Source organism: Strix uralensis, chromosome 14, assembly GCF_047716275.1.
Source record: "Strix uralensis isolate ZFMK-TIS-50842 chromosome 14, bStrUra1, whole genome shotgun sequence".
Taxonomy (NCBI): domain Eukaryota; kingdom Metazoa; phylum Chordata; class Aves; order Strigiformes; family Strigidae; genus Strix; species Strix uralensis.
In genome coordinates this window covers 4,614,307-4,633,029 of record NC_133985.1, presented here as the reverse complement: position 1 = coordinate 4,633,029, position 18,723 = coordinate 4,614,307, and the positions used below count along the sequence as shown (strand labels likewise).

At 40.2% G+C, this 18,723-nt stretch overlaps 1 protein-coding gene across 3 annotated transcripts in view; it reads left to right on the top strand.

Annotated features, from left to right (window-relative positions):
- CTNNA1 (catenin alpha 1) overlaps nucleotides 1-18,723 on the top strand; it is a 119,914-nt gene that overhangs the window by 22,253 nt on the left and 78,938 nt on the right. For 2 of the 3 annotated variants that reach the window (XM_074884170.1, XM_074884169.1), the window contains exons 4-7: nucleotides 4,627-4,793; nucleotides 5,587-5,706; nucleotides 7,742-8,008; nucleotides 10,687-10,890. In XM_074884170.1, coding sequence (XP_074740271.1) covers nucleotides 4,627-4,793; nucleotides 5,587-5,706; nucleotides 7,742-8,008; nucleotides 10,687-10,890 — 758 coding nt within the window. Of the gene's footprint in view, nucleotides 1-4,626; nucleotides 4,794-5,586; nucleotides 5,707-7,741; nucleotides 8,009-8,415; nucleotides 8,526-10,686; nucleotides 10,891-18,723 lie in introns of those variants that run through there. The other variant, XM_074884171.1, reaches the window with a different exon arrangement.

The window sequence follows — 18,723 nt, the reverse complement described above, 5'->3', positions numbered from 1 at the left end:
TTGGGGGTAAAAACAAAGAAGTGAAAAGAGCAATTTAGAATGAATGATAGTAGGGCTACGTACTAAATCAATATGAGCGAATCTTCAAAGTCTTCCTGATTTTTACAATGGAAGAATAAATTACAACTTGCTTTAAATATTAAATAAGTTCATGAAATATCCTAAAATGAAATTCCTGGCCCTTTAAAGCTTTGGACTTTTGACTTCTTTTAAAGTAGTGAAACTTCTTAAAATAAAATTTTGCACAGAATAGTGGAGACAGAGAACCAAAGCATTTTTCAGAATAGATCCTGCTGTGGTTATAGAAAAGAGTAGTGGGAAAACATCTGATGTGAACGTCTCGGATTTCAGCATCCTTACAGTGTTTTTTACATTAATTTCTGCCATTGGAGTTTTGCTGGGTAATAGAAGGAGCAGTACTGGTCTTGCTTGCCCAGTCTTACTCCCCCCACTGTGAGCTCTTTGTAGGGTTTTACCTTATGATGAAGCATTGAAGACTGATTGTATGTTGAAATTGTCAGCTCCTCTGGTGCTGTTGGGAGGTGTTTTGGAACTGAACCAGTTTCTTACCCAGGTGCTTGACACTGAGACAGGTTGCAGACTCTGAGGTTGAAAAGGGAATTTCTTTCGGGTCAGACTGACCAAGCTATTCCTGTTTTCCTGGAGTACTGATGACCATAGCTCACTGCCTCTATATATCTGTATGCTAGTGTGAGGATCCAGGGTATTAACTGTGCTCTTACTGTTTCTTCCCATGGTAATTTTACATAAAAGAACAAAAATGAAAGCTTAAAATTAAAAAGCTTAGGCCTGTGCTTAGGGTTTGAGGTAAGAGAATGGATGAATGGTCTTGTGAATCCTGTGCACTTTGATCACGTTTCATGGTTGCAAAAGGAGGGGAATGAACCTACTGATTCAGCATGGTGTCCTTCCGTGCTGTGTTTGAGTGAAGCTTTCTCCAGAACGGGACAGTGAGGCAAATTATGAAAGGGTAAAATGTTTTTTCAACTGTACTTCACACAAGATACATGGCTTAAGGACTTCCAAGGAACAGAAGGAGGCCAGTTGCAGAATTACTTGAAGTTAAACGCTGAATTCTTCTTGGAAAATTCAACTTTAAAATTCTGTTGTGACCAGTTAGCTTAACTTCTTAGAAGGGTGCAAAGAGTTCTTAGTTGTTTTCCTGTAAGAAAAATGTTTTAGGAGTGTACCACTTGTATTAGAAGTAATCCTCCAGCCCAGGACTTGAGATCTTTGAAAAGCCATAACCTAAGGGAACGCTGAGAAGGTTCTTGACAAACTGTAGGAGTGTTGTAGGCAGTATATGGATTTAATTGAAGACAAGATTAAAGAATTAACAGAAGCTTTTGTTGCCGTAAGTATCATCTCCTGGTTGATATGGCAAAAGTAGATATGGGGCCTTGTCATTTGTAGTAGAAAGCAAGGTCAGCCTTGTTGTGACACTCATGGTGGACATTGAACATGGCATTAGTGGTAAGATAGGACCTCAGTATCCAGAATAGAAGAGTCTTGAAACTTGAGTTCCATGCTTGCCTGCATTTGGTGAGCAATAGGCAGCCTCTAGGGAACTCTGATAGGGTGTTACGGGCAGGTAGAGGTATGGGCTGATGGCACTCCTTGTATTTCTAATACTGCTGGCAAAGCAGCCTGCAGATGGGCTTTGAACTGGAAGATGCTGAAAGATACAAAGTTATGTGTGGGGATGAATTTCTATCTTGGGGAAAAAAGCATCAGTACCTGTGTGTGGCCTAGGCCTTGCCTGTCTTCTCTGCTGCTTTCCTGTTCCATCAGTGTTCATATAAAGAAAGCCCTCTCTGTCATGGTCATCGTGTACTGTGCTGCAGAGGAGGATTAATAGTGCTGTCTGAAAGTGCTGTCAGACCCTGTGGGCATGGTGGGAATGAGACTAGAAAATGGTAATTTTCTTTTGATGGACTAAAATCTTACTATTTCTGAAATGGGCTTTGTTCCATTAGATTTAATTGAATTCTTAGTGCTTTATTGACAAGATCATAGCATGGCTACTGTTGCCTCTTCTTTTTTTGACTCTGTTTTATTATCTTTCCCTTGTAATATGTAGTGAAAATCTAAGGCTATATTGGAAAAACAGATTACTCATATAAGAATTCATACCAGCTGTATAATCTGAGTCTCATAGTCTGACTCTTCTGCAGTGTATTTCTTTTAACTCTTGAAATCCTGCTTTCAAATTTGCTATGTTACCTCTGGTTCAAATTTGAAAATTAGAAGATTATGCTGGATCCAATTTGAACTGCTAATGTACACACACAGTGCAGTAACTACGTACTTAGGGCAAGGCAGAGTTCCCTCTTACCCTTTGAATCTAGCTAAAATTAACTACCCCTTGTTGCCTTTTTTTTTGTAAAAGAAGTCTGAAAGCTGGCTTTCTTTAATTTGCAGAAAAATATATATATATGCAACAACTTTAAATATAATCTTCCTTTAATTCTGGGAAGCTGGTTATCTTTGACACCCTGACAAGCTGTTTGAAACTCTCTAAATTTTTTAAAGTCTCTTGTTTAAAAAGGAATAGCATTTTATTTCAGGACTGGCTTGTAGGGTTGCAATTTAAGAGATGGATAGAGGGTAACTGTGGTTTTTAACCTTGTTAACAATTTCTGAGATTCAGATGAAGTGAGTGGCCACCCCTCTAAGTTGTTTTAAATAGGAAGTAAATGAAAACAACATTCCTTTCTTTTGGGAGTTGGAGATGTGGAAATTTTACATCTAAGTAAATAAGGGAGGAAATATTTGTAATGAATTTTGGTTCTGGCATATATTCTTAAATCCTGAGATTGTTAATAGATTTCATACTTGTGGTGGTGACATTAATTTCACTATTATTAGCCTCTTCCAGAAGGAATAAAGAAAGGACCATGTCAACTATGTAGGGGTTTTATAATCTCATGGCTGGTTGCAGTTTTTCAGCATTGGAGATACATCATCTTTCACCCATCTGGAAATCTGAGGCTCTTAATGCTTGTTAAAATAATGAATTGTGTTCCTCAAAGTTGGGTAAGGGATAGCTTTACATTGATATTTATAGCTGGTCTGTACTTGGACAGAAGCTTTTTTCATATGTCACAGTACTGAAGTAGCATATTTTTTATCTTAAAATGTTGTATGCCACTCTTTGTCGTATTATTTAAGATGATGGAAGGGTGTTACATAGCAGGGAGCATTTGAACAAAATTGAGTATCTTGATGTAGTTGCTTGGACAGGCTGGCAGCTGTGTTTGGGCTGTATTTAGCTATGAAGGTGTAGAGTGCTTGGGTGCTAGAAACCATTCCAGGGCAAGATATTAATTGCTTAATGGTAAGTATGTGGATGGTTAACCACAGGCTCTCCAGTGGTAGGTATTTTTTTTGTAGTTAAAAAGTTAAAATTGAAACACTTCCCATACTAGGGATAGGCTGCACTGATTGCCTAGCTGTGGGAGCAGGCAAGCCCTTGGCAGGATGCTGCTGTTCCATTATCTTGACACTTTGGTGCAGATCTTGCCCAGCCCCGTTTGGTAGTGACCTCAATGGGAGTCACTGTCAGCTTTCACTTGTGAAGCACTATTGAGGTTCTTTTCTTATCTGAGACATGCTATTTTTGTTTTGGCATTTGGCTATGTAGACAATTTTTCATACAGGTTTGGGAAGCCTCTGACACAGCAGTTTATCTATAACACCATTTGCCTGCTTTCTGGTTATCTCCAGCTACCTGCAAATCTTTGGCCTTGAGTACCTAGCGTTTTCTAAACTAAATCCTAGCTGTTCACCAAATGTTTCTGAAATGCAAAGAGATCCAAAAATAATAATGTGGATTCCAAAACTTGCTGCTGTGTAGGAACTGTGGTACTGGAAGCAAAATGCTGCCCCAGAAGGTGGGGGGAGAAATCCAAAATTTACTCCTGACTCTATGCAGACATTACTTTTATGCTTTCCAAATGCCTTCTGGAGGGATTTCTCTAGCTGTGTAAAGTGGCCTTTGCTTTTCACAGTTAACCAATTGCATTGTTACCATCTGAAGCCCTTCTTTCCTCCTGCACCAGATGTAGACCCACAGGCTATGAAACATTGAAGCATTTTACTAAGCGGTGCCTTGCTTTGAATGCAAACCAGGGCATATCCAGCCAGGTCATTGCTCAGAGTTGTTTACAGTCCCATGAGCTGTGGCGTTTCCTTGTGTGTTTACAGTACTTTCTGCTGCTTTCTGCCTGACTCCTACACGCACACGAATCAGAGCTCTTGCTTAAGCTTTGAAAGCGTTGTAGTTAGTGAAATAACTGCAGTCCTGCATATAATGGCGAAGGCATGCTGAATTTGCCTCTCCAGAGGGTTCTGGTTAAAACACCTGTAAAATTGGAAATAAGGACCAAAGTGTTATTTCCCAGTTCTTCCTCTGTACAAGCCCTTCTACCCTGATACCGTGTGGTACCATATTTAGAGGTCGTTACATGTGATCTTAATTGCTGGCTGTATTTAAGCAAACGCGTTTTGTTTTCAGGACTTCGGTCTGCTTGCCTAGGAATCCTTTCAGCCTCTTAAGAAATGCTGTGTGATGTTAAAGTCTGACCATCTTCTCCCCTTGTGCAGGTGACTTGATGAAGAGCGCTTCGGGGGAGTTTGCAGATGACCCCTGCTCCTCTGTGAAACGAGGGAACATGGTCCGAGCGGCACGTGCCCTCCTCTCTGCCGTTACTCGGCTGCTGATTTTGGCTGACATGGCAGATGTCTACAAGCTGCTCGTTCAACTTAAAGTAGTAAGTGTAGTTCTTTGCTGTGACTCACTTTGCTGTGCCTGGCATGCCTGGCGTGCTCTGTCAAGCGGCTTTGTTTCACGCATGTGTGCTGACCCCAGTATGTGCGCTGTCAGCGGCTTGCTTCTGGAGCAGGGAGGTTTTTAAGGTTTTTCCTGTGACCAAAAAGTGTGCAATAGATGTTTGCCACTTGTTTTTACACTCATTATGAGTAGCTTTTCACATGGTGTTGCATTTTATTCTGAACTTAGAATTGAGACTAAATGCACTATGGTCTGCAACTGCAGGTGATAACCAGGTTTTTTTCATCTTAAAGAAATAATTTGGCTTGCATATAAACAATACTCCCTTGTAGCTACTAGGAATGAGTAGCTTCAGTAGACTAAATAAAGTGAATATGGAATATTTGAGGAAGCCTTTTCTTCCCACAAGCGAGCGGGTGGGTGGGTGGGTGGGTTTGTGCAGAATTTGAAATTAAATGAATGTTGATACTGGGCCTGCTTTTGCAGCAGGGCTTTGAGGAGTCTCCTTGTGCCCTTTGACGGCCACTGCTGCAGCTCTGCCAGGGCCCTGGGCTCCTTCATACTCTTGCAAATGCGTGCGCTTGGCTGTCTCTGATAGCTGGTGACTGTGAAGCGGTAGCTAAGCCTGAGTACTGTTAGCCTTTGAAGTGTGTCTCTCTAAAAAATAAAAGGGGGCAGAGGAAGATTGCTTTCTCTGCCTGCTATGAAGTACATTCTGAATTACTTCCTGAACTGTATTACTTGAAAAAATATATGCATGTACATTCTTTTAGGTGGAAGAAGGTATCCTGAAACTAAGAAATGCTGGCACGGAGCAGGATTTGGGTATCCAGTACAAAGCCCTCAAACCAGAAGTGGACAAGCTTAACATAATGGCAGCCAAAAGACAACAGGTATAGTGATGGCAGCTCTCTGTTCTGTGTATTTTCTTACTCTGAAAAAGAAGAAATAATAAGGCAGCCTTGCTGCTTTGCTGCTCTTGGACAGTACCCATTGCTGCTCATACTTTTTTTTTTTTTTTACTTTATTGCTGAGTACTTTGTGCTGCGTGCTGCCATGTTTTGGAAATTTGAGCTTGCCTGGTAAGCAGAAAGTCTGCTCAGCTGTAGTGTACTGCTTCCGATGGAATGTGTTCTAGTAGCACTTGTTTATGTTAATGCTGTAGTACCTTAATGAAATGCTGCTTCCCAAGACTTGCACTTCCCATTTTGAAGCACTGCAGCTGTGGGTAAGGACAAAGGATCAGGATGTGACTCGGTGCCTGGTGCACTCACTGCTTGACCACACTTTGGGGTTTGCGCAGACGGACTGAACGTGTCTGTTTAAACAGGGAGCAAAAGTCATGGCTGGGCACAGAATTACAACTCTTTCCAAGAAAGTGAGCAGCAGTGCTGTTTAGTCTTACACTGAAATGCCCGTTTGAGACAGGGTTTTAAATCCTGTTTGTTATGTGTATGTTCTGTGTTTGGATAGCTTATGCTTAACCTTAAATTGTGTGTAAAATTTTTGTTCAGCAGTAGTTGTGACTCATTCTTGTGTAGGTAAGCTTTCAAAAGAAAGTAGAGGTGTGGGCAGTCCCATTTATCAGAAATAGCATAATTCTTGTAGAACATTTTTTGTTTGTTTGTTCTGCTGATACGTACAAACCAAAACTACTTATGCACCTCTGACACTGCTTGTTTTTTTGCACAGATTCATCTTTGAAAATAAACTGGGTATAGTCTAAAATGGATTGTCAGTTGGTTATGTATCTAAAATCTGATTGCAGTAAATGGGAGTAGGGTTGTGATGGCAATGCAATATATGTTCTTAAACTGCTTTGTGATGGATTGTTCCACGCTATGGGAAGTGGTTGTACTACATCCTTAAATCTGTGAGCCTGCTTGGAGTGCCCTCCCTGCTTAGTGTGTATCTTAGAGGTCGCATATTACCCAATCATTTTGAACAGTCTGTCAGATTTTTTTTTTTCCTCAGTAAGGTAGTCCGCTTCTTCATTTTCATCACCTCTTTGTTAGATTTGAGAGAGAACTTCAAAATTATGATACTGCTAATAACTGTGTTCATTCTTCATTTTATAAACTTACCGCTCACCCTGGACTCCAAAGCTTTATCTAATCATAGTGCTTCTGTTCCAAAACAGAGGTGATAGTGCTTTAGAGAATTGCAGCAGTGAGTGTTTGGGAAAAGACGTATGGGCTTGCTTGCTAATCTTAAATTAGCAGTAATTACAGTCATTGGATTAATTTCATCTGATTGGAGATGAACAAGCAGTTGAATGAGATGATATACTTGTTCTTCTAAAATTAAGTACCTGAGTCTCTTGAGGAGAGTAAACTCTATCTTTTAGGTGTGATTAAAGAAAACATTCTGGTTGTGAGCCTTGGAGTTTAAAGATGATCTTGCTTCTCGTGTGCAAGTGCAAGACAAGATTGCAGGGGAAGCCTCTTCATTTGATAGTTAAAAATTAGCTTGATTCTTAAGTTATCCAAAATGTATGGTATTCTGTTTTAAGGATTTAGGTTTCTTTGTGATTTTTTTTTTAAGATGCAATGCAAACTGGAAGGACTGAAGAGAAAAATGTGTTCTCGCAACTTCTGTGTCCTCCTGGTTTGCAGGTGGTACCAGCTTTCAGAATGCTGGTCCTCTACTGTGGAGAGGAGCAAAAAACCAACCTCAGATTTTGAGTTGTGGAGTTGTGAATTGCCCTACAGTACTTTTTTTTTTTTTTTTTTCTTCTCTTTATGAAGCTGCTGTGCTTTGAAATTAGTTGAGCCCTTAAGAATAGGGATACGCAATCAGAAGGTAGATTTGAGCCTACTAGGCAAAGAACCTGTCTGTCTTTTGAAAATGCAGGGAGACAGTGTATGGATGTTAAATGTGGGGAATGTTCTCAAATGCGACTTTTTTTTTCTTTAATTTTCCTAATAGGAATTGAAGGATGTGGGCCACCGTGATCAAATGGCAGCAGCCAGAGGAATTCTGCAGAAGAATGTTCCCATTCTTTATACAGCATCCCAGGCCTGTCTGCAGCACCCTGATGTAGCTGCTTACAAAGCTAACAGGGACTTGATCTACAAACAGCTTCAGCAGGCGGTCACAGGCATCTCAAACGCAGCTCAAGCAACTGCATCAGATGATGCTGCCCAGCAGCAGGGTGGAGGTGGAGAGCTGGCTTATGCTCTGAACAACTTTGATGTAAGTTTTGAACCTTTTATGAAAAAAAAAAAAAAGTGGTAACTCCAACTCTTGTGTTTGTTCACCTGATTTACTAGCAACAGTTTGGTTTTATTTATATTGCCTGAAAGATCATTTCCTACTGAAATACAGCAAGTTACAGGTAAAGTAGGCTTTTATTTTTTAAAAAGTATTTTTCCAAACTAGGATTGATGGAATATAGAAAGTTATATATGCGGTTCTTGGTGATTGAAGGCTGTCAAGTTAAACTAGCTCTGAAATAGTGGTTAGCCTACTGTTACATTAGATGTAAGCCCTTGGTTTATTTGAAATTGATTATTTCATAATATATTTATGTAATGTATTCTTGCAGGTGACAAAAATGACTTATTAAAAGTGAATAATGTATTTGGAACTGCCCAAACTACCTATTGAGAAGAACATGAAGTGGGAAGTTTAATATGATCTTTGGTTGGGAATGAAGTCATTTCAAACTGATGTGTTGTACTGATCTGTCATATTCTTTATCTTGCATTCAGTAAGTTACTGAGGATAGCCATGCATTTTTACTGAGAACGCTTTCCTTTTGAAGCCAGTATTCTGTGTCTACCACTGATTCAGCCTCTGAATTTTAAACACCTCGGCACTAACTTACCTCTAAAACTTTATTTAATATTGCAAAGCTGTCACTCAAAAGGTGTTTAATACTTCTGGTTTTGCCAGATATAGTTCATGTTCTCCTTTTTGCTCTTACCACTCTTGTTCCTACCCTACATTACTTTCTTTGCCATGTTTCTTTTACCAGGACAAAGTACTGTTTGAGTTCTCCCTGTGCCTGATGTGAAGCCTTTCTATGGGATCTATTGGGTGACAAGAGAATGTTGTGGTTGTCTTTGTCTTTGTGACTATGTTTTCAGTTTTAAGTCTGCTTTCCTTAAATTCCATCAGTTGTATGTTCAGCTATGTAAGTCTTAAGAGTGTGCCTCAGGTTAGCACCCAAGGGATTGCAGATTTGAGCAGATATGTGTGGGAGGGGAAGGCAGGGCCTGTGACAGCACACAATGTTAAGAATTGACTTGGGTACGTAGAATTGAAGAAGCAATTCAGTTCAGGTTCATGGATTGGCTAATGTAGCTCAAACCATTTAATGTGATTTCTGATATATGGCCGTATTTTACTATATGAACTCTCTCTAATATATGGCCAGAGACTTTTTTTTTGAGTGTTGCAGTTCACATGGAGCTTTTGAGCTTTTAGTTCCGCTTTGTGAGGCACTCTAATAGCAGCAGGGCTTGTTCAGCAGGCCAGCTTCAATGCACGTCGTGTGCGATAGCTGTGTCGTCTCCTTCCTGCCAAAGGAGACTGACAGAACAAATGTGTTCAGGTTCTTTGCAGATGTTATCCCTGCACTTAATTTCCTGCTAACGCTTGACTATTATTGCACTCTTGTAATAGAGACTTTGCACACATATGCCCACAAATAATCCAGTGTTTTTACTTTGGTGGTAAAATATTAAATGGCTAGCAGAAGATAACAAGATAATCATTATCTCTGTTTTGATGGTGCAGTTCTGGAGTTGTAGCATACTATCATTGTATTATCTGCACGCCTAAAGTTTCAGGAAGAATGAAGAGTGTGTTGGAGAACTCGTGCCATGTTCTAATCCTGCTGGGAAGGCTGCGTGGTTAGTCTGTAGGGAGACAAAATGTGCTGGCTGTTGGGAGAAGCAGTGGTTGTGATGTTGCCGTTGGAGTTAGCTGGCGTACAAACTGATTGTGAAAACTCCTATTTCAGAAATCTTTGAGGCTTCTTTTGTAAAGAGTTAACAACATCCTCCCCTCCCGCCCCCATAGTGGGAAGGAAACACATGCAAACCCTAAACAAAGCACCAAACCTTGAAATGGCCAAATAATTTTTCCTTAATAAATTGCAAACCTGTTTAAATAAATCACTTGAAAGTACTCACAAGGTGATAAATACTACACTGCTGCTTCTTGGTGAACTTTTATGGGCGGTGGTATTGGCCCCTTGAAAAGCAGATACATCAGTACTGCTGTTTCAGCCTCGGGTCTCTCAGTATGAGCTGTGCTTAGTCATACTTTGTCAAGATAAACCTGCGATAGTTTTCTGCCGTGAAGAAATTGATTTCTGTGCTGTTTGAAACATTTGTGTTTATGTTTCACTTTGAGAATTTTTGAGAATACTGTTGTATTTACCTGCATAATGGTGAAGAGAAGAAAGCCTAGATGAACTAGGACAACAGGGCGCTATATATAGGGCTAATTTTGAATGTTTGTTTTCCTTGGTTTTTTTGTTCATGGTGGGATAATTATATCTGACAAGTTAACTAGTGAAGGCATGTCTGGATTGATATGTAGTTAAGATGAGTTCTGTACTTTGAACCTTATTTATGCTGGCACGTTTGATTTTTGCCATTCATGTAACAAGGCTTCCTGTGGCCAAGTTTTGTTTAGCTGTCAAAGCAGCACAAAAAATGACTAGCAATGTAATCTGCTGGGGAACCTTTTAGTAATTTTAGAAAACTACTCATGAAAATCATCCTCAGTGCTAAAACTGTGTGTTGTTTGCTTTTTATGCCTGATCAGGGGTTTGCTGTAAACATTGGTTATCTTGATGACTTAACAGTAACTTAGTGGTTGGTCTGATTTACTAGTTTCTAAAACCTTTATTTTACTAGAAACAAATTATTGTGGATCCATCAACCTTCAGTGAAGAACGTTTTAGGCCTTCCCTGGAAGAGCGCCTGGAGAGCATCATTAGCGGAGCAGCCCTGATGGCTGATTCATCCTGCACACGTGATGACCGACGGGAACGTATAGTTGCCGAGTGTAATGCGGTGCGACAGGCCTTGCAGGATCTACTTTCAGAATACATGGGGAATGTGAGTATCTTCCGTTCTGTTTGTTTAGTTTGTGTGGTTTTTAACTCCACGTGATAACCGAAAATGTGGAATCGAAGCTGTTTTTCTCTGTTCCTAAACAGGATTTGAACAGTAACCAGTAGTCCTGAAAGGTTTGTCAGGAGGCAGGATCAAACATACTTAAATTACCAGTGATACTTACCTTAAAATTGATCTCTAGTCTTCCAAAGCAACAATTACCATAAAGTGTTAACCCTTTGGCACTGTTCTTATTTTATGGCAGTTAATATTGGTTTGTATTGAAATTCAGTCAGTTAGTCTGTCTTCTGCCTTGGCTTACATGAGGTAACTTGTCTTATGGAAAAAGTAGTACTACTTCTGTTGAAGCTTGGAAAGTTTAACTGTGTCATCTTTTTAGCTAAAAACATAGATTCTCAGAATCAAGTTAATTAGTGTTGCTACTCAGTTTGAGTGGAGGTGATATATGAAGTTAAATACTTGGTGAGAAAACCTGAGAACAGCTTGGTATAAATATTGGACTCTTGAGCAGTGTTTAGGTATTTAATATGTACACAGTATTTGAAGCCTGAGAGTTGAAATAAGCATCATGTCATGCAGGTGAGCTGCTGCATTTGAGGGCATCTTGATATAATATTGGACTTCCCTCTCCTCTGTTGCCTGTTTGTTCTTGTCCCGGTGGGTTTTAATCTGAATAGCTCTTGCTGTATTGAGAGATGAGGTTGGGATATCATAAGATTTAGACTATGTCTAGTCTTTAACAATATTTAAGTTTAAAGTTGATTTCAGAAATAAAGTTGCAGAGTGGCAACAAGCAAACTGTGTGTCTTGTAACACTGTGGCAAGTAGAATTTGGCTGAAGAAATCTTAAATAGGATGAGGCGAAATCTTATGCTTTTGAGCGTGTTTGAGGTGAAACTTAGTTCAGAGATACCTTTTTTTAGACAGTAGAGTTTATTTAGGAACACCACTGTTATGTACCTTACCTTCAAGTCTTTTGGCAAAAACTACTTCAGTGTAGAGTAAAACTGGTCCAAAGGCTGTCGTGTGCAGATTAGGGTGGTATAATTTGGAGAACAAATGTAGCGTGTGGTAGAGAGAAAGTAAAACAAGGATTTCTGTTTACCAAAGACAAGGGCAAAATAATTGAACAAAGCTGAAAGCCAAGTCTTATATAGCCTGTGGGCTGAGCTAGGTACTTCATGTAGTCTGTCTTAATTGCTTGTGAAAGTAGCTTGCGCTCAGCATTGCCATTATATAGAGCCTAAGACCGCAGTTGGGAAGCAAGCTGCTAAGTTGTGCCATTTAAAATTCCTTTCAGAGCAGGGTGTTATATTAGTATATAATGCATCTGTAATAATCCCTCAAACAAATATGCTGTTGGATTGGATGAAGTCCTCTTGGCATGTTTCAGAACAAAACATCCACCAAATGCTAATTAAAAATGTGGAAGAGGTAAACGCTTGGTCTTGCACGTAAGAGTTAGTGGCATTTCTCCCACTGAAATTTGGTCAGTACCTGTGTGAGATTGCAGAGCTTTGAGTTTGTTTCACAGAAATGCCTATCCTCCTCCTTGGCTGTGTACTGTTGTCTGTGATATGCAAGTTAAAGTAATCACGCTGAGATGGAAAGAATGTATTCCCTCTGTTATCTCTCTTAACACATTGTGAAATTAGTGGAGCATACTGAATTTTTTAAAGTCACTGCTATGTTATGATTGTAGACAGTGTAGTTGGGGAAATGAGATTAGAAATTCAGTGAAATGAAGTGGAAAAAGCAATTGATAAATTATGGTGAAAATGTGGGATGGTGTGTAAAAATCCATACTGAGGGTAGAAAAAAAAACCCTTGATGATTAAGCTGAAGAATGAATAATAGTTGAGAATCTAAACAGTGAAAAAGGTTTGATACATCTACAGGAAGAGTAGGGATGTGCTGACTTACAGTAGTGGTAGAGGAAATGTCGTATCATGTATATGCATGATATACCCACAGCTACCGTACCCAGGCATCTCCTGTTGTGCTTTTCTCCAGTCTCCCTTTGAAGAGGGAAATGAATCGAGCATTAAACCTGTTAATTGCACAGCACTTGCAGTGCATCATAAATCCCATCTGAGTGCCAGAATAAGAGGTATTTATTGGCCAATTGTAGAAATTCAGAGAGAAGATTGGGTGAGGAATGCACTGGAGAGGTTGAAGCACAGGGATGTCTTGAGGCAGATTCCCTTTTAGCTTTAAATGCCTTCTGTTTTAGTGACTTCCTCTAGCTTTTGGGTTTTCTTTCAGATCTCTGGTAATAAAAAGGCTGTTTCCTAGATAGTTTATAACTCAAAGTTTAGCGGTTTGGACCCACAGTTCAAGTGTGTCTCTGGGCCTGTCCCCAAGGGTCTGTAAGCTTGCAAGCATTGCAGGCGGTGTTATGATGTGTGGTAGAAGTTTCTGTCTGAGTAACGGTTTTCAGTAATAAACTCAATTGTAGGATCTCTTGGCCCTTGTGATGAAGCCTGTGATTATGCCTCTAGAAAAAAGGCAAGATTTGCTCGTTCAGTGGATTGTAATGGAAATTTGTATCCCCTTTTCTTACGCTGGCAGGCATTTTATTTCCTTTTCCATCTAGCACACCTGCCTTGCTGTTCTCTAGAGTGGTCCAGCTTGATCAGATTAAGTTTGTACATCAAGGCCACTATTCGGTCTTGAGAGTGGTGAGTAGTGGATCTGACAAGGAGGAGGACAGCAGTAACATGGGAGGTGTATAGTTTTACCTACGCAAAGTATCTCCCAAGTGCTAGCAGTCTGCAGCTCAGATGCTGCCAGAGTGGTATTGCTTACTGCATTTAATGGCTCTTGGTGGACTTTTCACAAATGAATCTCTACAGTTTCCTTCTGAATCCTTATAAACTTACAGCATCCATAATCTTTGTTAGCAAGGAGTTCTCCTGCTTAAATAGGTGCTGTGTGAAGAAACATCTCCTTTTGTTCTGAAGCAGAACGACATTCTGCCTCTTCTGTTGGATGTTTCCTCCATCTCATTTAGGAAAAGACCCTGAGCACTTATTCCTTGCTTATCCTTTTCTATGCCACTTACATTGTTTCAGATCCGTATCATGTAGGAGACTTCGGTCTTATCTTCCCCAGAATGAAGTGTCCTAGTTTTATTAGGTGCTTGCTATGAGTAAGATACTCAACACTACCTCTCAGCTTTGGCTGTGCCCTCATTATCAAACAGCATGGTGGATTGGGATGGGGTTTGTAGAGTGAATTAGGACTTGATGCCTCTGCTATCTGCATTTCACAGAAGTTTGCATCAGCCAGTCCTGTGGACTGTGTGCTAGTCAGCATTTGGTGTGGTAGTGGTTGTCTCCCTGTTTAGATTGACTCAGAGGATCCAGCTCATGTGGCCCAAGAAGACTCCAAGACGAGAATCACAGTGTGTGAAGTGGCAGTGGCTGGGAGATGAGTTTCAAAAGAGCACTTCTGTTCTGAGCCAAAATGCTGGCGTAGACATTCCACAATCTCCTGTGCCTTGTCTGGGTCTTTAGATTCCCTTTGAGATTTGGGGACCAGAACTGCATCTGCTGTTCAGGATTCAGGCAGTGTCATGGTATCTTTTGTGCTTTAGTCCTGTACTAACAATGCCTAACACTTGGTTTGCTTTCTGATAGCTGCTGAGCCCCGAGGTGGCGTCTCGATGAAATGGCTGCCATCAAGATTGAGCTTCTGAGTCATACTGTAGGAGTCCGTTTCTGTGAACGTTAAGTTAAATGGTCTTTCCCTTGTGCATCACTTGTTACCTGTGTCCACTGAACTTCATCTGCCATTTTATTACCCAACCTCTTGGTTTACAAGCAACAGTCCTTAAAATGTTGGCTGTTCATCCCTTAATTGCAGCATCTGATTCTTTCTCTTTGTCCCCTCATCTTCCACTTCGCCTAGGGAGAGCTGGTTTCCATTATGGCTCTTGCTTACTTCTCAATTCCAACAGAAAATCGTTTCTCTTTTTAAACTTGCATTGCAGATCCCTCCTGGATTGAAATAGCAAATATAATGTGTTTGATTTTTTTATTACTCAGTGTAAGCTTAATTCTTACTAGTGCTGAATGGCAGAGCAAGAATGGGAAGACCTAAAAAAAAATTCATTATTGATTCTGACTAACGTTGTAAAAGTGGAGTAGTCCAAGGTCTTGGATCTGGGATCAACTGCCTAGAATGCAATAAATTGACCACATCAGTCGTAGCTAAGTTTGTAATATAACTAATTGATGGCAAGATCCAGATCTTTGTGTGATCTGTTGTAGTCTGGCGTTCTTTGTGTGTATTTTATTAATTAAATGAAAAAAATTTCAAAGCATATTTGAGTTTAGTTGGACATCAATACCAGACTTAGGCGGGGGAAGAGGACAGAACAAAGTGTCTACTTGAATGATGTTCAGGATTAATAGTACACCAATGAAGAAGTTAGTAAGAAAACTAGGATCCTGAGTGCAGCAATATAACAAAATACAACAGAAATGGCCTTTTGCTTCTAACTCCATAATCTTTTGTGGGTAGACATTGATCGGTTGCAGTTTGCTCCAGATAAAAAGTATGAAGCAGAATATTTTTTTGACACTCCTACCAATTTATCCCAGTGTTGCCTTTGCACTAGCAGCTGATGTGATGCCTCTCCCAGTGTAGACAGCAGGTACAATTCTTGTCAGCGTCTTTGCTTTTCTGTGCTGTACTAGTCAACTCTGCCTGAAATTTATATGTGTCGTTTGCATTGCAGTTACATTATCTAAACCACTTAAAGTGAATGCATAAAAAAAGAATAGTGGGCTGATAGAGCTGAAATATTTCTGCATTTCTGAGAAGCTGGTATGTAGAGTGGAGAGGTAAGAAAATGTGTCTAGAGACACAAAAACCCACAAACCTTAAGTCGTGACAGGGTATGTGCTCAGTGCTGTAACTTTCCATGGGTGTTATTAGTGCAGAACTTGGGCAGCTTGTCTTGATTTTAGCTGCTGTGTTAAATATGTAAACGTAGGAGATTGTGGCTTTTGAGGTTGGGGTTTTGAAGTTGGGGTTTAGCAGGTTAGAAAGTGTAGGTCATCCACAGGAAAATTCTGGTGAAGTTTCCAGGCTGCTCTCAGTTTGACTGCGTTGCACTTGCAGAAAGACATCACCTATTCAATTGACATGTAAGACTGGAAATAAAAACTTCCTTCAGCTTTTGACAGTCCATTTTTATTGCTTGATGCAAGTGCCCTGAGGGATGGGGACAGTTCGGCTTCTTTCCATAAGCACTGTTTTAGAGCCATTCAGCAGCAGTGAGCAGAGGTGTCCAGTTCTATTTAGTATGCATAGAAATGTGCAGAGAGCTCTCATTTTAAGTCTATCCTGTACCCCATCAATTTCTAATGCATATAGCTACCCTTTCATACGCACACCCCAGTAGCTCGGACATGTACTAGCATAAACTTTGTCAGAAATTCTAGTTTGGCTAGTGTGGAATGTGAACTCAGAGCCCCATTGTGTGCAACATGCTCTTGTACAATAAAATCCCTTGTTACTACATTTGGAAATGATAAATCATGTTACATAAAGTAGCTTGACAGGTCCTATTTCAATGGGAATTTTAATGCTTTCATATTAACATTCTGACTGTGTCCTTGACTGTCTGGATTGCATTAGAGGTGCTTGGCAGCAAATGGAGAAAAACCATTGGGGGCTGGTTTCAGAGCAGGCATTCCAGCCCCAGATTATTTCAGATGACTCTTCCCTTCCCCCCCGCCCCCGTTTCCATCTTCTGTTTAACCTCGAGGGATTGAGTGCCATAGCTGGGTGTGTTTTGGGGTGGGGATTGTATTTCTTTTAATGTTAGATTTTAATCTAATTTAGAGTTCTGTAGCACAACTTGAAGGTAAGTGAGGTGGTTGTACCCCAGGTTGCTGTACTACGCTCACTGCCTAGTAGGACGGAATTCTTGCATGCTGGCCAGTGTGGTTTGGCTCTCAGGATATCTGAAGTAGGTCTCAACACTTCTGGTTTTACATTTGGTGGTCTCGTAACTTGCTGAATGCTTGTTTTGCACCCTGTTTCTGTGTTTAGTGTGCTTATGGAAACGTACTACTCCAAACAAGTATGGCTTCCTCAGTCCTAATTGCACTATTCTGCTTTTCTTCCCTAAGCTTCTCTGGGCACCTCTGATGCTTGAAAATGAATGGGCAAGGAAGTGCCTAGCTTATCTATTCAATATCTTTTGGGAGAAATAACTTTGTCTTCAGAACTACCAGCAAAGGGTATTTTTACTCCTGACACACTTGTGATTTACAGAATGGAGATGTGTTTTCATTATGAATGTGCCTGTTAATAATGTTGATCCACAGCTTTATTCCCATCAAGGATCCAAGCTTGGAAAGGAACGGGTGAGAAATTTCACGACTGTAAAACTATATTTGAAAGGGCTCTTGCATAGCCCTTTTAATGAAAGCAACTGTTTCTGTGGAAATAGATGTGAATTAAAATGGCAGACTGATCTATATTTATGATAAAGATGCTGATAAAAATTCTGCCTTGAGATAATCTACACTTTCTTTTTTAATATTGTTTCTGTCAGTTTAGGATGCTTGAATGCTCACGTGATGGATGTGGTTTGAAAGCCTGGATGGATTTTCCTGTCATGGACTTTGCTGTTGAGTAGAGAGAGCTATGCTGTTATGCTGGGCACTAATTTCCATAGACATTATCAGTTTGACAAAGATGCTGCTTTTGAAAACAAAACATTTCTGAAGTGATATGGTTTTTAAGTTTAATGCTTACAGGCTGACATAGAGTAAATAATTCAGCATACCTGGAGTGAAGTCTGATGAAGATGATGAGAATTTCCCGCTGCATCAGTCACGCATTTTTGGGCCACGGAAACGAGCTTCCAGGTTGCTTACCCAACATTATCCTAGTTTGGAACTTAGCATGGGGTATGTTTTCAGAAGACATTCTGGGAACTCTTAGTTCTTAGGTAGTCATACAAGGGCCTGCAAAATAAATGGAAGCCAGCAGAGCTTTAACAACCTTGTGAGCTTTGGGTTTTAAAGTTCTTCAGAGCTCCCAGTCATCCTAGTGGTTAGTCTGAGCTCATCCGGATGCGAATGTGGAATTGCTGGTTTAGCAATCCCACACAACTGCTTCGATGAGGGTGCTCAGCCTCTGAGGGGAGGGAGGGCAGCACATCTGGGCTCCAGTTGTTTGTCATGGCTAGTGGTAAGCGTCAGTGCAGCCAGCCTCTGCTGAGGCTACCAATTCATTTATGCAAGTGGCACAATTTGAAAGTCCTGGATGCTTTTCAGACCCAAGGCAGTGTTTGTGCTGTGCAGTCAGAATTCAGTTCTTAAAGAAGCATATGGCTGGTTTAATGCCTACTTAAAGAAACCTAACAATTCCATGTGTGGCAGTGAAGGCTTCCATCCTACCCAGTCCCTCCTCTCCTCCCCCACCCCTTTAGGTTTGTATTGATAAAACATCTATTTTTCCTTTCTTGTTAAACATATGTCTATCTGCAAAGTTAACACATATCTAATATCTTCTAATATTACATTATAAATCCAGACCCTTCTTAATCTAATGTTGATCAAATAACATTTAAGATTGGTGGAAAGAAGACCTGAAATAAGATGTACACACTCATTTGTGATATGGCAGTTGGCATGTAGCAGCATTTTACTTTTGTTGAGCTATAAACCATTTTACATAAATATGCTATAATGCTATGCATGGCTTCTGCTTTAAAATTCTGTGTTTTGTGACTTAATTTGAATTCTACCATTTTGTAGGAAAATATTTGAACTCTATCTGCCTACGTAA